This window comes from Notolabrus celidotus, chromosome 23 (assembly GCF_009762535.1).
Source record: "Notolabrus celidotus isolate fNotCel1 chromosome 23, fNotCel1.pri, whole genome shotgun sequence".
Lineage (NCBI taxonomy): Eukaryota > Metazoa > Chordata > Actinopteri > Labriformes > Labridae > Notolabrus > Notolabrus celidotus.
In genome coordinates this window covers 24444533-24472475 of record NC_048294.1, presented here as the reverse complement: position 1 = coordinate 24472475, position 27943 = coordinate 24444533, and the positions used below count along the sequence as shown (strand labels likewise).

General features: G+C 40.0%; 3 protein-coding genes across 3 annotated transcripts; 2 read left to right on the top strand and 1 right to left on the bottom strand.

The window, feature by feature from the left end:
- Positions 1-27254, bottom strand: LOC117807115 (prostaglandin D2 receptor 2-like). Its single transcript, XM_034676179.1, has 2 exons — positions 27223-27254; positions 1-2014 (listed from the first exon to the last, which is right to left on the bottom strand). The coding sequence occupies exon 2, from the start codon at positions 1941-1943 to the stop codon at positions 783-785; it is 1161 nt and encodes a 386-aa protein (XP_034532070.1). The 5' UTR covers positions 1944-2014; positions 27223-27254; the 3' UTR covers positions 1-782.
- LOC117807118 lies at positions 16307-18994 on the top strand. The gene is made up of 6 exons (XM_034676181.1): positions 16307-16364; positions 16503-16823; positions 16923-17267; positions 17356-17475; positions 18589-18635; positions 18718-18994. Exons 1-6 carry the CDS (start codon positions 16322-16324, stop codon positions 18835-18837), a joined length of 996 nt encoding a protein of 331 aa, XP_034532072.1. The 5' UTR covers positions 16307-16321; the 3' UTR covers positions 18838-18994.
- LOC117807117 lies at positions 25079-26842 on the top strand. Its single transcript, XM_034676180.1, has 5 exons — positions 25079-25252; positions 25351-26040; positions 26160-26282; positions 26361-26404; positions 26504-26842. The coding sequence occupies exons 1-5, from the start codon at positions 25210-25212 to the stop codon at positions 26627-26629; spliced, it is 1026 nt and encodes a 341-aa protein (XP_034532071.1). The 5' UTR covers positions 25079-25209; the 3' UTR covers positions 26630-26842.
- Positions 27255-27943: the final 689 nt, after the last annotated feature.

Here is a 27943-nt window from a genome sequence, read left to right as displayed (position 1 = left end):
TTTATGTCAGTCTCCAAAAGTCTCCATTAAACACCAGAAAATGTCGCTAGATTTGTTGCTAGTCGCTTTTTTGAAAAAGAGTCACTAGAAGGGTCTGAAAACTCGCTAAATATAGAGACAAAGTCGCTAAGTTGGCAACACTGTCAAGGAGAAGACGAAGAAGCTCAAACTTTAATAGACACCTCTCCAGGATGCACCAAGAAAAGTAGATGAGATTTTAAAGCAAGCTAACGGTATCATTAGCTATAGGGTAAGGGTGACTCAACCATTGGGTCAAAGTTGTTGGGCTGCTAAGGGGTCAGCCCTATGTTCCCACATTTCTAGGACATTTTCAAAATGAGTTCTTGTGTTCCTAAATTTCCCTTCAATTTAAGACCCTATCCTCTCACAAGATTTTTTGGAAGCACTTTATAGTAAATGAATGAATGAATGAATAATTTTATTTCGATCAGCAGCAGAATGTGGGAACAAAGGCACGCTCCCGCTGGTTAAGGTCCTGATTGATAGCAGGAGGGCTGCAGGTACTTTTGAGCTTATTGGACACCTGCAGGGATCTCACTGCAGCAGAATAAAAGATTGTGTCCCCTCATAAGGAGAAGTGCGGTGCACATTTACGCACCTCACACAGTGCTAAACGCTGACAGGATTTAGTTAGAATCTAATGTTAATGAAAGAAATGTGTTTTCTACATGTTCAAAATGTCCCACATAGTCAGTCCAGGTTCAGTTTGACCACGTTCAGCATTAATGACCAATTCAAACTAGAGGACAGCAGACAAAAAATTAGATATGACATGAATGAAAGACAACAACAACATTCTCAGCTTGGTCAGCAAGACTTCCACTGTGCTCTGGCTCCTCCGCTGTCTGGCAAAAGGCTGCGATAGAATTTCTCGGCCGCAGCACCATCTCAGTGGTGCTGATAGAGCGTACGGTGCTGCGGCGTCGAGCCAGCTCTGCCAGATCCTCCACCAGAACACTCTCCATTACAGCGCCCAGAGAGTGTTTGATTTTATTTCGCAGGTCGGGGCAACTGAACACATACAGAGCAGGGTTCAGGACAGCGTTCATGAAGCTGATGGTTGCCGCGATAGGGAGTGCCTTGATTGCAAATGTCTGTGCAGCATGATCATTTGGTGCCACCACCTCCATGATGATGAATATGTGATACGGAGCCCAGCAGATTACAAAGCTGACCACCACGGCCACCACGAGTCGAACGAAACGGAAAGAGCGTCTGCAGCCTCTGCGTGCCAAGCTGTAGTTCACGGCTGCGTAGCTGAAGATTATGATCAGCAGAGGGATCAGGAAGGCAAAGAAGAGCCTCATGAAGGCAAAGGCCTCCTTGCGCTGCTGACATAGACTTCCCAGGTCATAGGGCTCACTCGGAAGGAGGCGGGCAAAGTTGTAGTAACACTGGATCTTGCCATTAGGAAGGGCAATGGTGTCGCGGAATATGTAGAAGGGGATAGTGAAGAGAACAGCCACAGTCCAAATCACCCCACATATCCTCCGGACAAGCTTGATGTTCCTGTAGTTCTGGGCCCAGACGGGTCGCAGAACCACCAAGCAGCGGTCGAAAGAAATGGCTGCCAGCAGGAAGCCACTTACAAACATGTTGAGGAAGAAAATGGAGGAGTGGATTCGGCAAAAGGTGGTGCCCAACGTCCAGGTGTTGCCTCGGGCCATGTAGAGGGTGAAGAAGGGCAGGGAACCCGTGGCCAGCAGGTCTGAAGCTGCAAGGTTCAGGATCCAAATGCTGATCACAGAGCGGCGGACATGGAAGCCCACCACTCCGAGGATGAGGAGGTTTTCTATGATGCCAATGGTGGAGAACAATCCATGGAGAGTGATGGGGAAGACATTTATGGAGCTCGCATTGGCCGTTAGGTTGGATGGGTTGACGCTGGCGTTGCCCGTCTTGTAGAAAGGACAGTAAACCATTTTGGAGGGAACCCTCAAATTTGATCCAAAGGTGATGTCAAACGTAGACTTCTGCTTCACACTGCTAAGATCTACAACACAGAAACAAACACATGAGACAAGGAAGAAAAAAGGAAGTTCAGTTAGTTGGGTTATTTCCTTCAATAGCCTTGGGTCATTCAGATATTTACTTTGTTCTAACACTTTTGAAAATGTTCAAATTCATTGCGAGGACATATTAGTTATGTTTTGAGGATTGAATACATTTTGATATGTTCCTAAAGTCCTGTTACATAAAACAGCTGTTGTTATGGTGATTTTGGTGCCCATTATGGACAAAGCCAGTCTTTTCTTTAATGATTCATCCTATACACTTAAAAGAAGTGTTTTCTGACCAGAAGACATCATCCTGCTCGGGAGCAGAGCCAGACTTTTTTTGAGGTGGCCTAACCGGGGTGGCTAAAGTTTGTTTGCACACATAATGAATATCACATTCAAACTTTTCATAACATTACCACGAATGTTAAACATCTGCACAGTAGAATCCTGGGAAAAAGAATACCTTGTGCAGTGAAGCATAACTCACTTTGAATCTTTTCTATGGAAACTGTAATCAAAGGCACTCCCGGTCCAGACACTTTAAGAATAACTGTTATAAATGAAGTGTTGGGAAATCATTTATTTTATCTGTTTGCCTTTGAAGCTCCTGAAAAAGAATCAATATCAATTCTAGACTGTTTCACAACCACCTAAAAACAACTCCTCACATGTATTTTATTTTAAAAACGCGCCACTGGACATGAAAGGGAGGTGTGAGGAGAACTGCTGTGCTGGTTTGCAGATGATTCAGCATTGTTTATGCAAATGATCCATGCATGTGTCATCTGAATCAGCTGTACTTCCTTTAAAGTGGCTAGGGTTTGTAGGTTTTGAAGATCAGTACAAGTAATTACTGAAAACATGTTTTAGAGAGGGGTTCAATTCAAATGTTTTAATCTGACAGATTATTTTTCTTTAAGACATTAGTAACTATAAATAACTAAAATTGACTTTCACCTGCCTTTGTTCCTCCAGCCCATTGTTGTGTAGTATGACCCACTAAGATAAGGCCACAACAATCCGCTATTTTAGACCCAGGTCCCCCTAAATGTGTCTAGTGCCTGGAGAGTCTTCCTGCTGTCAATTTCAAATCTGCTGTGTTACAAGTTACCTCAGGGGTTCCACAAGAGTCAGTCCTTGGCCCGCTCCGCTTTAATGTATACATGCTCCCACTCAGTACAGTCATGAAAAAACACAACATTTCCTACCATTCATACGCTAATGATACACAGTTAGATATCTCCATCTCATCCAACCATCTCAGTCCTGACAACAAACTATTGAACTGCATAGATGATACCAACTGTTGGATGTCTTCAAACTTTTTAAAACTAAACTCAGAAAAAAACAGAAATACTTGTCATCGGCCCAAAAACCCAGATGGAATATCCAATCACATCTGAGTTCCATTTCTTTAAAACACTGTGAGCAAGTCAGATATTTTGGTGTAATTTTAGATTTCGAACTTAACTTTGAATACCACAATACTAAAGGCTGATTTATACTTCTGCGTCGAATCAACGGCGTAGCCTACGCCGTAGGTCCGCGTAGCTCCCGTACCTACGCAGAGGCCTACGCACATAGCTGACGTGCACCTCCTCCAAAATGTAACTACACGTAGAGCTGACGCGGACCGCAAGCTCTGAGATTGGTCCGCTCGACGGCTTTGTCTTTCCCGCATTCACAGCACTTCCGGGATCCCGGACATCGGCCACACATCGGCCGTGTATTTCATCTCCTCCTCTCTATTCTTCATGTAATCATGTCTGTATGATAAACAGCAACATGTATCAGCTGTAGATTAACAGAACACGCTCTGAATCTCTGTGGAAAAGTAAACAGAGATCGTAGCGGGACCGGAAGCAGGTGACCGGCTATCAGAGAGACCACACTGCCCTCAAGCGTTTCGGAGGAGAATTGCTGCGCGACACGGACACATCGATGCACAAGTATGTGGGGCTCATGTCCGCGTCAGCACCTGCTGCGTAGGGGAGACGCAGAAGTATAAATCAGCCTTAAGGCCTTATGATTTCCGCGTTCATGGAATCGTGGATGGAATCGCGGAATTGGCCAATAAAAACGGAATCTACTGTTAACCTCGGAATATCGTGGAAATTGACATAATGTGAGCGAAATGCTGTCATCGTGAGGAGAAGGAACGTTTGTCTGGGGGAAATGTTTCCGGGGACCATTCATTTGTGACACCACCCGTGCATCTCCTCACAAACACTCACCCGCCCCCTCCCGAAATAAACAACATGTCAAAGTGGCAACCAGAAACACCGGCTAAAGGCTGATTTATACTTCTGTGTCTCCCCTACGCAGCAGGGGCTGACGCGGACATGAGCCCCACATACTTGTGCGTCGGTGTGTCCGTGTCGCGGAGCAATTCTCCGCCGAAACACGAGGGCAGTGTGGTCTCTCTGATAGCCGGCCGCCTGCTTCCGGTCCCGCTACGATCTCTGTTTACTTTTCCACAGAGATTCAGAGCGTGTTATGTTAATCTACAGCTGATACATGTTGCTGTTTATCATACAGACATGATTACATGAAGAATAGAGAGGAGGAGATGAAATACACGGACGATGTGTGGCCGATGTCCGGGATCCCGGAAGTGTTGTAAATGCGGGAAAGACAAAGCCGCCGAGCGGACCAATCACAGAGCTTGCGGTCCGCGTCGGCTCTACGTGGAGTTACATTTTGGAGGAGGTGCACGTCAGCTACATGCGTAGGCCTCGGCGTAGGTACGGGAGCTACGCGGACCCCCGGCGTAGGGTACGCCGTCGATTCAACGCAGAAGTATAAATCAGCCTTAAGTCTGCAAAAGAACTACAGGTAACACTTTACAATAAGGGTCCCTTAATTAGCGTTAATAAATGCATTATTAAGCATTAATTAACAGTTTAATAATAGTTTAATAACCGTTATAATGTATTACCTAACATTAACTAACACATTAGTTAATGCATTAATATGCAGTTAATTAATGTCCACTGCTCAGAGTTAATTAATACATTATTAAGCATTAATAAAAGTTACAAAACTTAATTAGTTAACCATTAATGAATGCTTTCTGGACCCTTATTGTAAAGTGTAACACATGCATCACTTAAGTAACACATTATAAATGCTAAACTGCCTCATAAGCATCAGCATAAGCATAAGCGTGTGCATCACTTTTAAGTGTCCTCTGGAAACACTTCTGTTGTGTTGCTGTTTATTTGCAGCGCTTATTTTAATGTGTAGTGCTGTTGTCTTTGCATCGCGTTTTCGAAAATGCTGCGCATGTGTTGTCAAATTGATGAAGATGTTTTCTTAATTTGCTTGTGTTTTGTCTTTTTGCATGTGTTTTCTTAAGTTGCAGTGCTGTGAGCTCTCAGGGCCACCGTACTTCTCTGTGCCAGTTGAGATGTTATCTGTGATTATCTGTTTTATTCTAAATAAAATGTGTTAAATTCTTTATATGTGTTGCTTCAACTACATTTCAACTCATTTTGCTTCAGAGTATGTTACCTAAGGGATACATGTGTTACACTTTACAATAAGGGTCCAAAAAGCATTCACTAATGGTTAACTAATTAAGTTTTGTAACTTTTATTAATGCTTAATAATGTATTAATTAACTCTGAGCAGTGGACATTAATTAACTGCTTATTAATGCATTAGCTAATGTGTTAGTTAATGTTAGGTAATACATTATAACGATTATTAAACTATTATTAAACTGTTAATTAATGCTTAATAATGCAATAACTAACGCTAATTAAGGGACCCTTATTGTAAAGTGTTACCGAACTACAAAACTCATCTCTTACTCCAAAACACAGAGCTGAACAGTTCCAAAATGACTTCTATGAGTCAGGTGACATGCTTTTTTTACTAATTCTGCCAACATACTGTCGACTGGAAACGTAAAAATACGTGTGATGACCACTTGCCGTCCTAAAGCCATGTGAAAAACAGAGAAAAACATTAAGTGCTATTAGCACTCTGTACTTATAGCACTTATTGGTACATTGTTATGTTACAACATTATGTTTTGACTTGAAATACTGCGCAAAATTGTGCAATGATGCGTTGCATCAATAAATTTAAGGATTTTTGCATTTCATAAACGGACATTTTATTCACTGACACAAAGAGCACACACTGTATGGTGGTAAAATAAGTGTAAAGGGTAAAAAACAGAATTCTAAAAAATTTAAATGGAAAAAACAGAATTAACAGTAACATCATTTTACCATTTTAAAAACATCTCCAAACTACGATCATTCATATCCCAAACTGATGCTGAGAAATTAGTCCATGCATTCATATCAACCCCGGTTAGATTATTGCAACTCACAGTACACAGGTCTATCCAAACACTCCATAGGACTGTTCCAACTCATCCAGAACACAGCATCCAGAATCCTGACACACACAAGGAACTTGAAACACATCACCCCGGTTCTCAAAACACTTCATTGGCTTCCCGTTTAATACAGAATCACTTTCAAAATCCTATCACTAGTCCATAAAGCACTCAATGGTTCAGCTCCCCAGTACATCTCTGACTTACTCACAGTGTATAACCCGACCCAGATCCTTTCTGTCAGCAGGTGGAAGACTTTTAATGTGCCCAGAGTCAAATCAAAGTCTGGTGAAGGGTCCTTCTCTGGAACAAACTGCTTGCTGACTTCAGGTCCATTACTACTGTCTCCACTTTTAAAAAGAAACTCAAAACATATTTATTTTCTGAAGCGTATGAATGATTTAATGAGTGTTGTGACTGGATGCATGTGTTTGTTTGCTGTATGCTGTTTGCTGTATGTTGGTTGTATATATATATATATATATTTTTTTATATATATATATATAATTCTCCATGTAATGCACATTGAGCTTACGTGTAATGAAATGTGCTTTATGCATTTATCTTTAGCTGACTAGACTACTGTAACGGGGTCTTTACAGGACTCCCTAAAAAGTCCATCAGACGGCTGCAGCTCATACAGAATGCTGCTGCTCGAGTCCTAACAAGGACCAAAAAAGTAGACCACATCACTACACTGGCTTCCTGTCTGTCAGAGAGTAGACTTTAAAATCCTGCTGATGGTTTATAAAGACCTGAATGGTTTCGGCCCAAAATACATTGCTGATCTGCTACTACTTTATGAACCACCTCGACCTCTGAGGTCATCAGGTACTGGTCTGCTTTCAGTCCCAAGAATCAGAATGAAACATGGTGAAGCAGCGTTTAGTCATTATGCACCACATATCTGGAACACACTCCCTGAAAGCTGTAGGTCTGCTCCAACTCTCACCTCTTTTAAATCAAAGACTAAGACTTTTTTATTTGACACTGCCTTCCTATCTTAGCTCATTTTAACCCACTTTAAATGAAATTTTTAATGTAATTTTTAATATATTTCTAATTTTCCTTTTCTTTTCTGTTTTATTATATTTGTCATTTTAATTATGTTCTTTTATGCTTGTCTGAATGTCTCCAATGTTTTTAATGTTTCAATGTAAAACACATTGAGTTGCCCTCGTGTATGAAATGCGCTATACAAATAAAGCTGCCTTGCCTTTATAAATAAAATTGCTATTGCTGTGTGAACTCAACATCTCACCTCCTGTGCATGCCAATTCCTCCACAGTGACTTCCATCCGAGACACAACTACATACTTACATCATTGTCAAATAGTCTTTTATCTTTGCAGATCTGATCTTTAATAGAACTACAGCATCTGAGTCTTTAAGGCTAAAAGAGGACTTAATCATTATGTGTGCAGCTTTTATGGTACCACTGTGTCTTTCACAGTCCTATCTCTAACACATCCTACCTAACATGTAGTTGGTCTAATTAAATAATGTAACACATGATGGCACTCCATACAATAAGATCTGTGCACATTAATAATTACTCATACAGCAATAAATCAAAAGCTAAGTTTATCACTGAGCTAACACATAACAGCTCGTTTTGGAGATTAAAACCGGCTCTAAACCTGAGGACTGAAACGTCCGTGAATGCAACAAACATTCAGATCTTCAGCTGCATGTTCTTTTGATTTTAAAACGCCATGATGAGTGTAATCATGAAACTTTAGGATGCATCTGTCTCCCGGTCCCTCTGCAAAAGACTGCGTGAGTCTTGTTAAAGCAAACACAATGCAACAACAACAACACTACTCACCTGATTCTGTGTCTCTTTAAGTCTGCAACGTCTCTGTCATGTTGTCACTGACTGACTCAGTGTTACTCTCAAGGCCGTTTAACAGCAATAATAGGAAGTCATAAACCTCAGAGCAACTTCTCACCAGAAGAAGTGTCAACCCAACCTCATCCGAGAAGACTCATAGTCTGGCCTTAGTTAAATATAAAGTGTGATTTTTCTGTAAACCGGTGAGGAAATGAGTGTTGTGCTTATAGAGCTTTGAGTATGTTTATGTGACTTTGAATCATTAATAGTTCTTTCTCTCCATAATTCAACCTCATAAGCCCCATCATCAGATAGTAACTGAGAATGTCCATGTCCACCCACACACACACACACACACACACACACACACACACACACACACACACACATGCACACAAACAAAGATACATTACATTCACTAACATCTAACAGCCTGCAAACACAAGATGCATCCATTTCCTTGACTGTTATATCTAAGTGGCCTGTGGTCTTTGTAATTGTCTCACCTCTTGTGTTATGTTAATGTCTGCTGTTGTCTATAACTATGTTTGTCTGTGCACTGTTTTGCAATTCAAAATTCAAAATACAAAAACAGATCAACACAATCAGGCAGCATGTCAGGAAAATAAGTCTGTAGTTCTTTCATTCGTGTATATTCAGCCAACATGTAAACATTAGATCAACGTGCTGGACAGCCGAGGCACATCCACTTCCTGAGGGGGCGTGGTCAGAGGGAAAACAGAGTGTTCTGAGGAGGACTGAAGAAGAGGACTTTTCAGGCAGACCAAAATCTGATTTCAAAGTGTTTTTTTGAGCATAAACTTTAAAGACATGTTTTGTGGACCTCTTAGACCAATGTACAGTATATTGATGAAAAAAGCGTGATATGTCACCTTTAAGACTGACAGATACTTTTTTAATTTCTATGTGATGGTATTAATAACGACAATAATAATAATGATTATTATCATTCGTGATGATTATTGTTATTATTATTATATTTTTTTTTAAACATTTTTTTTAATTAATTTATCTATTATTATAACTGTTATTAATTGATTAATTTTAATATGTTACAATTTTAAAATTATTTGATTTTAATGAATTATTATTTAATGTTTGGTCTCTCTATTCATTATTAATTTAGCTCACTCCCCCAAGATTGGTTTCCATTACTTTCTCCCACCCAGTTTATCTCAAACTACTGTCCTATTTGCTGCAATTAAAAATACACACACACACACACACACACACACACACACACACACACACACACACACACACACACACACACACACACACACACACACACACACACACATTGCTTAATATTACATTACATTGTTTGTTCCTGCTAGTCACTGTTTTGTCTCTGAAATGTTCACTTGTTGTCTTTCACTTTGATTGTATATTGTGTACAGTATTGTCATGTCTCTCGCCTGTCTTGTATAGTTATGCAACACTTAAATAAAAAATTTAAATAAAAAAAAGACTGTCAGAGACAAAATAAAACTCACAAAACAACTTTTGAAAAAGTCTATAACACAGAGCACTTTGTTTTTAAAGCTGTTAAATGTATTTAATCCAGGTTTTTTAAATCCAGGTTTCAGTTGGAGTGGATTCAAAGCCTTTGTCATGTTTGTTCAAATATTCTCTTTACATTCCAGCAGCACTCTTTCGGGACCTTGTTTTGCAGCCATAGAGAGAATTTGCAAGTTCATGTGTTTTGGGTTGTGGCTTTAGCACTTAGCTTTCAAACAGTATCTTACACTTTGCAAGTTAGCTAGCCCAGCCCTGACTTCTGTGCAACAGTGGTGTCTCCAGTGGAAAAAATGACAGATCATTAGTACTGGCTGTGTTAAATACTTGATTCTGATTGGTCAAAACCCCTCGCTAATTGTTATTCAGCAACACCAGGGACAAACAGGTCGCACACATCATGCTGAATTTATCCTCAGAAAAGAGTCCTGGGGAAATCCACTTCTTCTTGTCAACACTGAGGCAAGCATGTTCATTTCCATTAGTGCTCTTATCTCTCATGTATCTCTAAGTGATTGCTATAATAATAATACTTTGTGTCCCGTTATATATAACTTTAGTTGGTCGCCAGGTAATAAGCTAGTTGTTTATATGATAGTTGTTTTCTTGAGAAACATCCGTATGTAAGTGGAGGTGAGTAAAATTATGTGTTGAAAGGAGAAGTTACCAAACACAGGAACAAGTGATGTTTTTAACATGATTCAACATATGAATACATTTTCCCACCTCTCACATGTTGCTGTTCTTCATATCTGTTGTTTATTTTAATTTAAAATGCGGTGTAAAATGGTGAATGTTGCCTTTTTTTCCTCTCAGTGAGGATGTTAATGAGTCTGGACTATTCCACCAGGTATCTGTGTTGAAGGTTTACACTGACACCTGCTGGTCTTTTCTATGTTTGTCCCTTTTCCTCAAAGCTTCCCTTGCAGGTCCTCTTCATGAGAATCTAAGCTGTGTTAATGTTACTAATGATACATGATATATATGAATACACTTTAAAATTTGGCCCTGAAGCTTTTAAAAAAATCTCTTTAAAAAACACATTTTTATTGATGTGCTTCTTCAGGAGATGTCATATGAGCATGATTCAATGTTGTCATCCTTTTTCAGGCAGTCTCACTGGCAGGGTTTTATATTTCTATATTTTATATTTCTGATCTTTTGATTATTTTAATGTTTAATCTTTTGTTGTTTTTATTCTTCCAACATTTTTTTTATTTCCTTTAATTTGTTGGTGGTCATAACTGTTTTATCTTCCTTTAGATCATTGTCACTTTGTGGATCTTTTTGCTGTTACCTCCATGCAGTGTTTTTTTTACTTTAAGTCATGGTCTACCTCACATTTGGTTTAGTCTTTTAGTTTCTTTCTTATTTTCAGAGCACTTTGTAACCTTGGTTTGAAAAAAATATATAGATTATTATTATTATTATAATTATTATTATAATAATAATAATAATAATAATAATAATAATAATAATAATAATAATGTATTTATTTATTTTTATTATGATATTATAAGGATCATAATTATAATAATTTATTATGATAAATATTATGATAAATATTATTATTATTATTATTATTATTATATTAATAATAATAATAATAATAATTATAATACTACTACTACTACTACTACTACTGCTACTTATAATAATAATAATAATAATAATAATAATAATAATAATAATAATAATAATAATAATGTATTTATTTATTTTATTATGATATTATTATACGGATCATAATAATAATAATTTATTATGATAAATATTATGATAATTATTATTATTATTATTATTATTATTATTATTATTATTGTTGTTGTTGTTGTTATTTTGTATAATTTTATTAGGATCATAATAATTATTATTATTATTATTGTTACTATTTTTATTATTATTCATTTATTCTGTCATGATAATTATTATGCTTTTTCTTATTATTCTTATTATTCTTATTAGTAGTAGTAGTAGTAGCAGTGGTAGTAGTAGTAGTAGTATGATTCAGTTTAATTAAATACATGGCACAGGCCTCTCAAAATGCACCAGTTGATAAAGTGACATGTACTCACTTCTGCTTACTGCACCACTGCTGTATGTGTTTGGGTGTGTGCACACACTTCGGGTGTACAGGGTGTTTTTGCATGCCTACTCAATCATATAACGGAACTGCTATTAGTCACAAGTCAAAATCAACAATCTCTTTGCAGAGGCGGAGCCAGACTTTTTGACTTGGCGGGGCAGACTGGTGCACTCAGTTATCTAGGGGTGGCCACGTGTGATAAACCTTTGGGGCTTAACCTCTAGTATAAAAAGTTATATTCTTGTAAATCAGTTTAATTTTGAAAGGTAACTCAACATAGTTGCAAAATTTAAATAAGCTGGACTTCATTCTTTGAGGTCTCAAAAAGAACATGTTTGTCTATAGTTGCAATTTAATGAACCAGCGGAAGAAAATGCTTTACATTTAAATGCAGATATGCTACCAGCATCAAGCAAAACCGGTCCAACAGAAGTGCCACCTCTCACAAGGCAAATAACAAATCATGGTTGAGGATTTCAGGGCAGCCACTTGGGTGGTTAATCAGGCATAACAAGAGTCAAAATAAAATAAAATGAAAATGTAAAATTCATAAATAAAGTCAAATGAAAATGTAAAATAAAAAAATGTAAAATAAATCAAATAAAAATGTAAAATACAGAAATAAAATGAAAATGTAAAATTCATAAATAAAATAAAATGAAAATGTAAAATAAAAAAAATAAAAAAAATGTAAAATACAGAAATAAAATGAAAATGTTAAATAAATAAATAAATACAACAAAAATGTAAAATAAATAAAATAAAAATGTAAAATACATAAATAAATGAAAATGTAAAAAGAAAAAAGTAAATTAAATAAATACATATAAAATAAAATATTAAAACACATAAATAAAATAAAATAAAAATGTAAAATATATAAATAAAATGAAATAAAAATGTAAAATAAATAAATATAAGGTATATAAGGTGAAATGTTCTTAATTTTTGCCTGATAAGATAGTTTTTTTCACTAAGAGTGTTCTGGTCCTAAATGATCTCAGTAAGATATTACAGCTTGTTACAGAGACTTTATGACCTATATCGAGTAATACATGCTTGAAACTAGAATATCAACTGTTACAAAGCTCTTTCATCTCTAGCTCTCCGTGAGGCACCGCGGGTGAAGAAGTCTGTCACTGAACGAGCTACTTAGTGTTGTTATGGTCTCCTGGAGGGGTTGTGACGTGCTATCATCCTCCTGTCAGCCACCACCTCCACAGGGTCCAGAGGCAGCCCAGGACAGAGCTGGCCTTCTTCACCAGTCTGTTCAGCTTCTTCCTGTCAGCAGCAGAAGATGTTGCTTCCCCAGCAGACCACTCCAAAGAAGATGGCTGATGCCACCACAGAGTCAAAGAAGGACTTCAGAAGAGCCTCCTCCACACCAAAAGACCTGAGTCTCCTGAGCAGAAAGAGTCTGCTTTGTCCCTTCTTGTACAGTGCGTTAGAGTTATCTGACCAGTCCAGTTTATTGTTCAGCTGAACACCCAGGTACTTGTAGATTTCACAATCTCAATGTCGGTTCCCTGGATGTTCAGTAATCCACTGTTTTATTTTCAATGAAACAATAGAAATGACGTACTACTATATATAAGTACAGTTGGCACAGTACTGTAAACTGACACTTAATATTTCAACATTTAACATTTCAAACAGAAATAATTACTTTCAGATAAGTTCTTCCAAATTACAAGGCAGATAATGATCCTACATCCTGAGAATATATTCTTAACTTTTGTCTTTCCATCAAGAAAAGTAAATTACTTTTGAGTATAAGTTTACTGGTTTCAAGAAATGTGATGCCTAGTGCATGTCAGTATGTCAAGATAATGGCACCTGAGCGCGGACTTAGCCTAATGGTTAAGTTGTGCGCCCATGAAGCGGACTCCAGACTATGGCCTCCTTCCTGCATGTCATTCCCCTACTCTCCCACCTTCCTGCACTATCCACTGTCCTCTCCTCTACAAATAAAAGGTGTAAAAGCCCCACTTGTGTCACTTGGCATTTATTTAATTCCAGAATATTTTTCAACATTGAGAAAAGAAGTATTTTTTCATTTCTATCAAGAAAATGCACTTGTTATCAGTAAAAATACACTAGTTTTAAGGTATTTCTGGGTTAATTGAGGTTAGATATTTTTACTTGTTTTGGAAAGTATTGACAAGCCACATTTTCTTGTTCTGTTGGCAGATCATTTTGCTTAGTTTAAGTAAAATATCCCCAACTGTTGTATATTTTTTCTTGTTTTTGAAGACTGGCTTTTTGCAGTGTACGCCTTCAAATCCTTTAGCTGTACCTCTTGAATGATGCAATGGCTGCTCCAAAAACTACAACCCAGGGGACCCAGTTAGCTTCGTGGTCAAATTGTGCACCTCATACATGGAAGCTTTGGTTGTTGCAATGGGTGGCCCAGATCTGACCTTTGATGGCACATTTCTGTCTGAGAAAAAGTGCAGTGCTTCCTCCGTCAGCCGAAAAGAGAACACTGAGAAGCCTCATTTTGCACACATAAACCAGAGTGGAACCCAGCAGGCCGGGTGCACTTTATACACATCCACACGACCACATCTGAAAGGACATATACAGTGGGGCAAAAAAGTATTTAGTCAGCCACTGATTTTGCAAGTTCTCCCACTTAGAAAGATGAGAGAGGTCTGTCATTTTCATCAGAGGTACACTTCAACTATGAGAGACAAAATGAGAAAAAAAATCCAGGAAATCACATTGTAGGATTTTTAAAGAATTTATTTGTAAATTATGGTGGAAAATAAGTATTTGGTCAATAACAAAAGTTCAACTCAATACTTTGTAACATAACCTTTGTTGGCAATGACAGAGGTCAAACGTTTCCTGTAAGTCTTCACCAGGTTTGCACACACTGTAGCTGGTATTTTGGCCCATTCCTTCTTGCAGATCTCCTCTAGAGCAGTGATGTTTTGGGGCTGTCGCTGGGCAACACGGACTTTCAACTCCCTCCACAAATTTTCTATGGGGTTGAGGTCCGGAGACTGGCTAGGCCACCCCAGGACCTTGAAATGCTTTGTACGGAGCCACTCCTTCGTTGCCCGAGCGGTGTGTTTGGGATCATTGTCATGCTGGAAGACCCAGCCACGTTCCATCTTCAATGCTCTCACTGATGGAAGGAGGTTTTGGCTTAAAATCTCACGATACATGGCCCCGTTCATTCTTCCCTTAACACGGATCAGTCGTCCTGTCCCCTTTGCAGAAAAACAGCCCCAAAGCATGAGGTTTCCACCCCCATGCTTCACAGTAGGTATGGTGTTCTTGGGATGCAACTCAACATTCTTCTTCCTCCAAACACGACAAGTTGAGTTTTTACCAAAAAGTTCTATTTTGGTTTCATCTGACCACATGATATTCTCCCAATCCTCTTCTGGATCATCCATATGCTCTCTGGCAAACTTCAGACGGGCCTGGACATGTACTGGCTTAAGCAGGGGGGCACGCCTGGCGCTGCAGGATTTGAGTCCCTCTCGGCGTAGTGTGTTACTGATGGTAGCCTTTGTTACTTTGGTCCCAGCTCTCTGCAGGTCATTCATCCGGTCCCTCCGTGTAGTTCTGGGATTTTTGCTCACCGTTCTCATGATCATTTTGACCCCACGGGATGAGATCTTGCGTGGGGCCCCAGATCGAGGGAGATTATCAATGGTCTTGTATGTCTTCCATTTTCTAACAATTGCTCCCACAGTTGATTTATTCACACCAACCTGCTTGCCTATTGTAGATTCACTCTTCCCAGCCTGGTGCAGGTCCACAATTTTCTTCCTGGTGTCCTTGGACAGCTCTTTGGTCTTGGCCATGGTTGAGTTTGGAGTCTGACTGTTTGAGGCTGTGGACAGGTGTCTTTTATACAGATAACCATTTCAAACAGGAGCCATTAATACAGGTAACGAGTGGAGGACAGAAGAGCTTCTTAAAGAAGAAGTTACAGGTCTGTGAGAGACAGAAATCTTGCTTGTTTGTGGGTGACCAAATACTTATTTTCCACCATAATTTACAAATAAATTCTTTAAAAATCCTACAATGTGATTTCCTGGATTTTTTTTCTCATTTTGTCTCTCATAGTTGAAGTGTACCTCTGATGAAAATTACAGACCTCTCGCATCTCATTAAGTGGGAGAACTTGCAAAATCAGTGGCTGACTAAATACTTTTTTGCCCCACTGTACACCACAGAAATGTCAGAAGGGAAAGTGCTTTGGAACGTTTTACTGTAACAAAAAGTCGATAACAAATTTATGCAAACAGCTTCATCAAACAACCTGAGAAGTTTGTGCTCCATTTGAACTGAAGAAACAATCTCAGCGTATAGTGTAAATCTAGGCTACGCACTTCCTTTTGTGTGAGTTGTGACACCCACTAATTTGTATCCACTGTGCATGCGTATTTTCCGCTGTAGGTGTAGTTTTTACTTCTGACCCGGTTTGCTGAAGGCACCTTCTCACTGGAAGAGTCAGAGAGTGAAGGATGCTCAAGTTATACTTGTTCTTCTTTCTTCTCCGTAGAGCTGGTAAGTTGTCCCACACATCGTGTTAACTACTGAAAGATAAATGATTGATATTGTGAATTCTGACTTCAGAGTCTGGGATGATTATATTGTTGTTTTTTAAACTCAGATGAACATTTATTGGCCTTTTGTGTGTTTTAGACGGTGTTCTGCTCTACGCTGACCCCAGACAAAATGTGTCTCTGCCGTGTTTCCTCCCCCATGAAGCCTCACATTTGTGTTGGTACAAGCAAGTTGCAGGAGAGCAACCCAAAATCATTTCTTCTTTCTATAAAGCATTGTCTAAAGGCGACCTCCACAACCAGTTCAAAGAGGACAAACGCTTTTCAGTGCATGCTGGAGAAGGATTCTACAACCTGAACATTTCTCACGTGCAGGACTCAGATTCAGCTATGTATTACTGTGGACACACCAGCATAACAACAACTGAGTTTAATGAAGGAGTGTATTTAGTCTTGAGAGGTATCTTGGGTTTTGGTTCGTAACTTTTTAATTCGGTCGTAACGTCTTCCAAATGTTCACAACATCACTCTAAAAGTGTTTGACTCTTTGTGTTTGCAGAGTCGAGTCGCAGGTCTTACATTCTGCAGCCGGCTTCTGACCTGGTGACGCCCGGAGGCTCTACGACGCTGAGCTGTGCCGTACACATCGGGACCTGTGATGGAGAACACAGGGTTTACTGGTTCAAAAAGGAGTCAGGGAACTCCCACGTGGGAATCATGTACATCCACACAAAAAGCAGAAGGCAGTGTGGACTGAGCCCCGGGTCTGAGCCCCCTGAACGGAGATGTGTGTACAGTTTATCAAAGAGGAACGTCAGCGAGTCCGATGCTGGGACGTACTACTGCGCTGTGGCTCATTGTGGAGAGATACTGCTTGGGAATGGAACAAAGCTGAATGTTGGAAGTGAGTACCATCAATTCAAATAATTAATTAAATGTCTTTCTTTCTTCTACTTTCTTTTGCATGGTTGATTGTGTTCATGTTTTCACAGGTACACATGTTGACATGCACGCCGTCTTGATGTATTGTGTGGTTGCAGCGCTGCTTTTCTCTGTAATCTTGAACACAATCCTAATCTGCATCCTCTGCAAGAAACGTCTTCACTCTGGAGGTACTTTTCACTAACATTCAATCAAGAAAAAAATCTAATTTTTAATGGTTTTGATGAGGATATAAGAAAAGTTAAGCTACCAAACTTTCAAAAGCACATTTTATTCCTCACCAAAACTGCATGTAGTGATGCAGATTTTCATTTTGAGCTGTCTTTAAAAATCAATTTCGACTTCTGCAAATAAAATGGAAACGGAATTTGGATTTTACTGCTTGCGGCATCTGAAACACATTTTAGTATTTTTTTCTGAGAGTGTTTTAGTATCTTGAGAGTCCCTTTTGCACTGGAAATGCTTTCTTGTTGTGTAATTTGGGTGAAATAACCCTTTAATTTTTTTTCTGTGTAATATCCTTATTGTTTGTAATATCCCTACCATGTACTCTGTTTATATCACTTTCATTTTTAGTGCCTGGTAAATTGCTAATTGTAAAATTAAAAGTTAATAAGTAAAAACAGATATCTCAGTTTTTGAAAATTTTCAAAATGCTGCAAGAATTATTTTTTTTCTATTACTAACTCTAGGTGTTATCAGTCGCCTGAAGTTGGGTGGCTTTGACTAAGTAAAATGACATAACTTATTAGAGGTATCTTAAAAAATGTAACTTTATTAAAAATGTATATTAAAAAGAAATGTGTTTGAAAATGTATAAAAACGGAGTTATCTGCTTTTACAAATCAACTCTGACTTTATTAAGTTTATTCCATATGGGAGCGCTGGTGGCCTAGTGGTCTAAGCACCCCACATACAGAGGCTACAGTCCTTGTCGCAGGGGTCACCAGTTCGATTCCCGGCTGGTTGACCATTTCCTGCATGTCTTCCCCCACTCTCTACTCCCCATGCTTCCTGTCTCTCTTCAGCTGTCGTATCAAATAAAAAAAGGCCAAAAAAAAAGGCCAAAAATATAACTGAAAAAAAAAAAAAAGTTTATTCCATATTTATTTCTTATTTTGTTTGTGCTTTCTGCTAATACTCTTATATTATTCTTCTTGCGTATAAGAGCATCAGTAATGACCGTATTCCCCTGGGATTAAGTCGATTATAAAGTATATCTGATTCTGATTCTTATGATTCACATAATTATTTTTAATGAAGACACATTTTGCTCTTTTCAGGGCTGCAGCCTCAGTCGAGCGTGCAGGAGCAAACTCCTGACAGCCAGGTATGCTCAAAAACCCTCCAAACACCGTCCTCATTAACAAGTTTACATAGTTCTATTTTAATGGGTGCTCTGTTCTCGACAGAATACGGATTTGGATTCTCTGCAGTATGTTGCTCTGGAGTTCAAAAAGGGGAAAAACAAGAGAAGACAGAGGGGCACAACGGAGGAGAAGGCGATTTACTCTGTAGTGCGACGGACCTGAAGTGATTTATCCGCCTTTAGTAGCACCAAACTTTCTGCAAGTATTACCCACGGCTGCTCTCTGTCTTAGTCCTGCTTTTTTATTTACCAATTATAATAATATCAACTTTTAAATACTGAACACATTTGATTACCTTAAACCCTGCATGTGCTTCACTGCTAAGTTAAAAATGTAATCTTACAATTAAATACAAAAAATAAAATTCACTTTTGTGAAGAAAATAAAAGTCATCACTATTTCTTTTTAAAATACAACAGTCATCATATCACTCAAATAACAGGAGTTGGGACATTGTGATTTCTACTCTGAACTCCTACAAGCTGAGCTCTCCTCAGTTCTCTGGGTGCACTTCAGCCTCTGGTCGTTGGGGGGCAGCAGTTCACAAGCGACGTGTGTGCTACCTCATGTGGCTTGTCGGCGCATTCTGAGGTATTTCTGAAGGCACAACAGCAAAACGCTGCTGTGACCGCAAAGCAGAGATACACAGGTTGGTTATTTATAGAGAAATCGACTCAAAGCAACGCTACAGAAGATGATCTCAGCGTCTGAGGCAGTTTGTGAAGTGTCCACAGAGGGATGTGTTCGGGGGGAGGCTGCTGTTGTGGTTGACAGTTATGCTCGTCGTAACCTGTACCATAGCTCTGGAGCACAGTCAGCACCTCTATAACAGTACTTTATGTCATACAATGAGAAGTGATGCTAGTTTTAGTTGAGTTTTTTGGCTGCTTCATTAAACTTGCACAAAATATGACCAAATCGGCACGGATAGAACCCTCAATCCACTTCAGATAACAACCAAGTCAAGCCAGTCGCTATTTGATGGTTTATTCTGCATGTTTTTTCATCTTTGAAGTCATTTCTCTGAAGTGCTCAGAGACACAGAGGTGTGTTTTTCAGTCCTGCACTCATCTCACGATTAAGAAAAAAAAGCCTTGCATCTGTTTCCCCGCTCTGGTCAAGCTCGCCCACTCAAGTTTAGCCAGCGTGGTTTCATCACCCTCATCTACGTCTAACAGGATGTCTATGTGGTTTTCTTTGCAATGTTGTTTGTTGCACTTGCCTCACAACAGTGGTTTTGTGCTTCAACCAATCGGCATGCGCGTTGTGTAGTCTTGGTCTTATTTGTCGAACAGATAAAGAGCCATACAGAGAGTCACACTTTGAGACTTGAAGCTCTCAGCAGATAGGGTCACAGGGGGAGGAGAAGATGAATGCTCAACATGGGCTGGGCTTTACTCTCTCTTCTTACTCTCCTAAAACTAAATTTGATCTTTCTTTTTTATACGCAAAGTTCCTGTGTTTAAGATTTACACTTGGAAAACTTGAAACTGAAATAATTTAAAAACTACAAATTCTTTTTCTTTATGAAGGATCACTTAAGTTTTGCAGATCTGGGTCTGTCTCCGATCCATAACAGCACCAGATCTGATAGGTTTCTATTCTAGTCAATGTGTTAACTTCCACTGGATCCGCTCTGTTGCATTCCAGCTGTGTCTCTGATCCGGCAGGTCAGAGTCCTCTGGATCAGATACACAAGACTTCTGTTTTTGCCGGATGCCCGAGCACGACGCATCAATCTCAACAGAGCAGATGGAGCGGGACAGGAAGTCAGGTTTCACCAAAACAAAATGAAAACATCCGGTTAATTTTCAGAATAAAACACTCTGTGTTATCACCAGATCGTATTTCACTTAACTACAACAACAAACCAAAGTCATGATGAGCGGAGCCAGGCCTGGAGTCAACAGGTCAGAGGTTTTCAGAGGACCAGAAAGACAACATGGTCACATGACTCCAGCTGTCCGGTGGTCCTGCTCCATTCTGCGTTTGGAAAACGAACAAGAGCACGGGGCCAGACTGCAGCGGATCAGAGACACGGATCGGTTGGCAGTCCCGTGTAACTGGCTCAATGAATAATTCAAAATCAGTTCAAATATAGCCCCTGAGGTGCCTTGGTAGCAACTCCCAATTTTTTTTTAGACTAATATATTAACAGTCATGACTCATAAAAAGGGGAAGAGACAGGATGAAACATAGTGAAAGCATGATGGGATGATGGTGGGTGCTCTCTCGTCCGTCAACACCCAACGGCTGCGTTTTCAGAACGCAGCACGGAGCAGGACCTCCGGACAGCTGGAGTCATGTGACCGAGGTTTTCCCACTATAATCACTGAATCAAGGATTCTCCTCCTCCTCTCCTCATCCATGTTGTCTTTCTGGTCCTCTGAAAACCTCCGACCTGTTGACTCCAGGCCTGGCTCTGCTCATTATGACGGTGTTTTATTCTGAAAATTAACCGGATGTTTTCATTTTGTTTCGGTGAAACCTGACTTCCTGTCCCGCTCCATCTGCTCTGTTCAGATTGATGCGTCGTGCTCCGGCATCCGGCAACAATAGAAGTATTGCGTATCTGATCTGGAGGGCTCCTACCTGCCGGATCAGAGACACAGTCGGAACGCAACGGAGTGGATCCAGTGGAAGTTAACACATTGACTAGAATAGAAACCTATCAGATCCAGAGCTGTGACGGATCGGAGACAGATCTGGTGGAATTTGGCCGTGAGTCTTGAGAAGCCTGCTGGCATCACAAACCTAACATGGAATCCCTCCATAACACAGTAGATTTTTAAAAGTTGATTAAAGCAGTCTAGTAGCTGCTTCATTATATATATAGATAAAGAAACATTGCATTTAACATGATTGTATTTTGAAAACCAGCCTAAAATGACAGCTCTCTATATTTCTCAAGCAGCAGCTGAATGAGTCAGTCTCCCTACAGCCCCACATAAAAGTTAAAGACATGCTGCAATTAAAGACGTTGGTTATACTTGGTTTCTCAGAATGCATGGGGAAGTATGTCTCTTGTTTTGTTTTGAGCCAGTTAGAGAAAAGCACAAGTCCCTTGAATCATCTCATAAAAGAGCAGCTTTATCAGGAACAAAGACAAGACACAATGAGCACAAAGCTCCACATGACAATGCAACGACACCAAAGACTTCACCTTGACAGGCAGCCGTGTGCACAACTTGTTAAAACCACAGTAAACACCTCTTCTCAGATACGTGATCCAGGAAGTGCAGGTTCATGTGAGAAGAGTGCTGCTCAGAAATGCTTCTTCTCTACCCAGTAAACAACTCTACAGCTTCATCCCCTGTTTCTCCTTTAAAGCATATGAAGACCACAGAATTAAAAACACATGTTTAAGTCATACAGCTTCATGTATGCCTCTGCTTGGTGCTCGTCAGACACAGGTACACAGTATGATCAGTGAATTCTTTCAGCCGTGTGAAATGTAAATGGCTTCCTTTCTCTGGGGGAGTTTTTTTTTAACTGGCTGCAGCTCAAACTGAGCGACCACATGGACATGACATGACTGATATACGTATACTTAGTCTTCATATATAGTGTTAAACATTTCATGGTGCTTTTGAGGAATTACAAGTTGATTTTAAAGTGATAAAATGAAGAAATACAGCATCTGTAGGGGCAGTTAAAGTAGGTCTGAATTGAAATGTGCTTATAGGAAGTGGTTGAATAAAGTTGGAGTGCTGGGCAATGTTCCTTAACCGTAATCATGAGCCTTACTTTTCTGCAAACCATGACCTAACGTAACCCCACTGTACAGCCTGAAAACAGGGGACTATTTTCTTGTGTTTACACCATAGACTGTATAAATAATGGTCATAGTAACCGTGACGTCACCCATCTGTTTCTGAAGCACTCTTTTGAGGCCAATCATTGGCGGCAGCCGTTTTTGAAATGCTGCTCAACATAACTTCTGTCGAGTGAGTGTGAGGTAAAGAGGTGGGCTTTGAGCCTCATAGCCAACAGCTACAGTGTTCCCGCCTGCCAATCAGGTCAGCTGTGCCTCTCATAATGGAAGACTCGTAATCTTAATATCTTTGAAATTGCAGCGTTATGAAAAAAATACCGTACAGTGTGTGCTGATCAAGAAATGAGCTATCCAGACTCCAGTCTTTTGAACCAGGCTGTAAACATGTTTATTTCTGCTGTAAAGATCGTCTTATTTGAATTGGTGTGTATGTGGTTTCCAGTACCAGCAGAGCCAGCCTCAAGCGGACACTCGATGAACTGCAGTTTTTACACTTCTGCATTGGCTCCAAATCTTGCGGCGGCTTGGTTTACACACACACACACTAGACTGAGTGTGTGGAATTACAGCACATGGAAAGCAAAGTCCATTACTTTCTGACTTTGGATTCTCTTCTTTTGGATTAGCTCATCCAAAGACGAGGGTGTTAGCTAGTTTTTTAGGTTAGCCTTTCCTGTTGTGCTAGTCCCAGGGATCCAGGTGACAGCTGTAACAGAACTATTGCTCAGGTTTCTGGGGATGGGCTCAAGCAGATTTCCAACATCCTTCTGACACCTCTCTCATCTCCACTGTGCCTTCATCATCCTCAATCCTCAGAGTCCAGGCCCAACTTCATTTAAATCCCAGTGGTTGAACCAAACCACTTACCAACAAACAACAAATGCATCAGAAAAATCATAATCCCTTGTCAACAATGAACTCTGCTATGTCATAATAGAAGACTGTTGTCCTAAAATAGACATTGCAAAGGATGCAACTCTGAAAACAGACTTTAGAGGAATGAAATCATATCAATGTACAGTGTTAAGTCTGGTTAGTTTGATATCAGTTTGTTTACAACACCAGAGAGGAAACCTCCAGTGCCGAAAAACAGAGACCAAGAACTGCAGTTTCACGAGTGTCCACTAGAAGCTGGCTGCACAAGCCAGGGAAAGCCCATCAAGCCCTGTGCTAAAATATCCAACTTTACAACATAATTCATCATGCCAACAGCCTGGAACAAAAAAATCATTGGTCTCAAAGTGGAAAACTCACGTGCTGCCAAAGCCATGACCAGAGGTGGCACTGTCCTCCCTTGAAATGCTTGGCAAACCCGGGTGCCACCCAGAAATCCTGCACTATGATTGGCTATTGGCTTTGTCAGAGGTGGGACTTATGCTAACATCAACTATTTGACGCTCCAGTTTGGTCCAGCTGTGTGTTAGTGTGCGTATGTACAGAGGCTACAGCCCTCAAACTATATGTTACAGTCTGACAGTAGCCTGCTTTGTATTTAAATGTACGTTGTAGCATAGCTTATCTTGTTAGTGCCTTCAGTTGTGACTCTGGACATTTGTCGTTTTAGATCCTTAAAGCTAGGGTTGGTAGTCAGATTTAGGTCCACGTTTTATTATACTGGTTAAAATGATCTTTATGTCCTGATGGTAATCAATACATAATGTGTTCTTAAAAAAAGAGGTGAAAAAAAGCTGCTATCTACAGCCGGAGTAAACCTGTGAAAACACCAACCAATCCCTGCCATCAGGAGCCAAATGATGAAACCAATCAAATCCCGTCCTGCCGTTCTGCCCGCCTCCTGCAGAGCGTACATTTCATGTTTGTTTGTGTTTTTAACTTTCACTATGAGAATGTGTCGGTGTTTTCTTACCGCTGAGTGAGACGTGAGTTGACGTAGTGCAAAACACAAACCATGTCCTGAGGACCGGTTTTGAATCAGTCACCATCATATGGTCGTGAATCAGCGGCCCTCATGCATGTGAGCGGGGGCGTCGTTTTGGAGGATCTCCGAGGGGGGGGGGGTTAGACGGAGTCCTGAGGAAATGCTACATTCAAATTCATGCTAGTTTTCTGTGACTACCAACCCTAGCTTTAAATAATTCAGCTAAGAAGTTTTAAATATTATTTTTGAAGTAAATTTATTATACACAAGAATATAGCAACCGTATGATGCTTTAATGATAGCTGTTAAAGTAGATGGTGAAGACTTAAAGGGTCATTTGTTTGTGTGCACATGTACCTCGGCCACCCCTTGCTGTCAGTCGGTCACCCCAGTCACAAAAGTCTGGAAATGCCCCTGCTGATCCTGCAGTGGTTGGTGCTATCCTGTCCACTTTGTCTTACTTCATTATCAGTGGAAATGTTCAGTTACACCAGCTAAGTCAGCTCACTCAAAGAAGGCTGACATAGTTACAGCATGTTTTTCCATACCTCTGACAACAGAGCACAGTGTGAAACAAGCACTGACATGCAGTGATTTCAAAGCCTTCAGTCAAAAGCAGGCTTTACAAATGTTCCTTTTCATGCTATAAAAAAAATTGGGCACTCTATCTGTCCACAAGTGTGCAACAAAACATATGTTTCCAAAGGTTCAGCCTCGATCAAACCTCTGATCACCTGATCAGAGTTTTTTTAGAAGGAGAAATCGCAAGTCTGAATCTAAACCTACACAGACAGCTGAGCCAATCACAAACCGCCCTCGTCTCTTATAAGAGTCGAGTGCTTCTATCCACACACAGGGCAGAACCTGCAGACATTCAGCAATGATGCCACTTTACATGGTTATTGTTCTTCTCAGTGAAATCTGTGAGTATTTACAATCTTTTTTTCAGTTTCTTTGTTTTGAATATAATTCTAAGACAGTTTTCAATAAGACCGACAATACATTGTGTATTTTTTTGCAGTCCAGGTAGCAGCAGTGAACAAGATCTCCAGTATTCATCAGGACAGAGGGTTGAAAACAGCTAGAGTGGGATATGAAGTAACTTTACACTGCACATATCAGGATGATACTGTAAACTTCCTTTCATGGTACAAGCAGAGCCTGGGAGGTAAACCTGACATCATATCTACTCGGATGAAGCTCAACCCAGAAGCTACCATCTCCTCTGCGTACAAAGAGAGGTTTAGAGTTATAGCTAAAAAAGGCATCAACCATCTCGTTATCAGAGACATTCAACTGTCGGATTCAGCGACGTATTACTGTGGGATTTTAGAATTCAACGCAATTGAGTTTGGAGAAGGAGTCTTTCTTCAAGTCAAATCATCATCGTCCAACATCACCGCTGTGGTCCATCAGCCAGCGCTGGAGCTGCTCCGGGCGGGGGACTCTGTGAATTTGAGCTGTACCATTTACACTGAGCCATGTGCCGGGGAGCAGAGCTTCTACTGGTTCAGACATGGTGCTGCTCAGCCTGCAGTCATGTACCACAGTAAGGGACAGTGTGAGGCTGACTCAGAGTCTCACATGAAAAGTTGCATTTTAAACCTTGCTGTAAAGTCAGTGAGCTCTGCTGATGCTGGGATGTACTACTGCGCTCTGGCTTCCTGCGGGGAGACGGTGTTCGGGAATGGAACAAGAGTGCAGATTGAAGGTAGGTGATCAGAACCGAAAGGGTGAGCGTTAAGTATAAAGTGTATCATATTTATTGTTTATCATACATGAATACAAAGACGAGATCTGTGACATGTTTTTCTTTTGACTGCATGCTAGGAGGCTCTGCTAGTCCCCGTCTCCTGGTCTACTGCCTGAGCGTGGCATTGGCAGTTTCCATTATTGTGCTACTCGTCTTGGCTTTCATCCTGCACAGAAAAGAATCCTGCTCTGTCTGCAAAGGTAACATATGTTCAGTTAAAGCATCTCAAATCAATTTGCATTGGCCTGGCTTGATCCAACGTGTTCTCTGATTCACAGGAACTGTTTCTCATTCAGCATGTTCGGCAACACCTGACGCTGTGGTACGTTAAATATCTGTGTGATAAAAGTGGAATTTAAGATCTTTTTTTCAGGTATGATCATTTTCACATAATTTGTCTTCATAATTTTGTCATCATCAGGGCCAGAGTGCAGATGCTCTCCATTATGCTGCTCTGAGTCTGAACAGAACCAGGGAGCGGCATCGCAAAGAGGGGAGCACGGAGGCAGAGTGTCTGTACTCCAAAGTGAAGAGTAGGAAAGAGTGAAGAAGAACTTTGCCTTCACATTTGATCAGTTTTAAAAAATAATGTGTCATTTTAATCCCTAAACTGATCAATTCACCGCTGGAATAAATTGCAATGAATTCAAATGTCCATTTTCAATGTTTTTGCTGATTTCTTCTGTCATAGATGTCTCTTAAATGTGTAAAAGTTAGAGAGGTCACCTTGTCTGTGCATAAAGTTTGATAAACACGCTCATGAAAGTCCCCTGTGGTCTATAAATATCTTCTTGTACTAGCAACGTGACCTGAGACTGTTTCTTTCAATCTACAGCCATTTCCCACCAGACACCTCTCACTCATGTGGTGAAGGTGGCGTGAGCTTAACCCTCTAACTTTCCATCGATGGAAACATGAGTCTTAGCAGAGCTTTAACACAGGAAGACCTGCATGCAGCATACAGGCCATAGCATCTTTCACCTCTGCAGACCCTTTCTCACCGAGCTGTGTGCAGCAAACAGCCTGTCTTTAATGCACAGAAGAGGCGGTGCACACAGAATATCTCTAAGCAAGCACGCTGTGTTGTTACAGATAAGTTATTAACATTAATTCAAGGAAAGCTTGTAGAATTTTAAATACCTGCAGTCCAGATTTGTGTAGACCAGCTCCAATCTGAATTTCTTTTGACACTAAACAGGGTTGCCAGTAATGGTTCATTAACTTTGACTTTTCAGTATTTTCAGTTCCTTAAAACAACCTTCAGCTGAGTTGGGCTTTTTAAAAAACACATCTGAGTAACTTGTACTCAGAAAATTTCCCCAAGCCACATGGATTGGAACATACAGGAAAATGAATCAGCTAATTCAAAAGCAAAACCACTACTTTGTCTGGTGTAAGAGCTAAGAGGGTCACTATAAGGTTGCCTAGAAGTGGTTAAGATAAGATGGAACAAACGGTGAGTTGAATGGTGTCAAAGCTTCAGAAACCCAAGAGTCAAGGCGCAAAGATCAATGTAGTTTTCAACCATCTTTTTTTGTTTGTTTTTAATCTGTGTGAGATATCAAAGCAGGATCAGGGACTCAATGAACGAGATGGTCTCCCCTCGCTCTGCACTCTGCTATGCATCCTGGTGACTGATGCAAGCTCTGTTGCAGGTCAGGATGAAGAGAGAGAGAAAGCACATCAGTAATAATAATAATAATACATTTCTTTTAAAAGCGCCTTTCTCAGCACTCAAGGCCACTTTACAGAGAGGTTAAAAACACAATAAATAAAATAACACAATAAAATAAATAAAAACAACAAGCAGAAGTAGTGAAACTATTCAGAGAATGCAGCTTGAAACAGATGAGTCTTGAGT

What these genes read in the sequence shown, in the direction of transcription:
- LOC117807118 (XM_034676181.1), top strand. Translation starts at nt 16,322, where the DNA reads ATGCTCAAGTTATACTTGTTCTTCTTTCTTCTCCGTAGAGCTG. An exon ending in CTTTCTTCTCCGTAGAGCTG is followed by an intron (nt 16,365 to 16,502) that starts GTAAGTTGTCCC and finishes TGTGTGTTTTAG; the next exon opens with ACGGTGTTCTGCTCTACGCT. An exon ending in AGTGTATTTAGTCTTGAGAG is followed by an intron (nt 16,824 to 16,922) that starts GTATCTTGGGTT and finishes TTGTGTTTGCAG; the next exon opens with AGTCGAGTCGCAGGTCTTAC.
- LOC117807115 (XM_034676179.1), bottom strand. Translation starts at nt 1,943, where the DNA reads ATGGTTTACTGTCCTTTCTACAAGACGGGCAACGCCAGCGTCAACCCA.
- LOC117807117 (XM_034676180.1), top strand. Translation starts at nt 25,210, where the DNA reads ATGATGCCACTTTACATGGTTATTGTTCTTCTCAGTGAAATCT. An exon ending in TGTTCTTCTCAGTGAAATCT is followed by an intron (nt 25,253 to 25,350) that starts GTGAGTATTTAC and finishes ATTTTTTTGCAG; the next exon opens with TCCAGGTAGCAGCAGTGAAC. An exon ending in AACAAGAGTGCAGATTGAAG is followed by an intron (nt 26,041 to 26,159) that starts GTAGGTGATCAG and finishes ACTGCATGCTAG; the next exon opens with GAGGCTCTGCTAGTCCCCGT.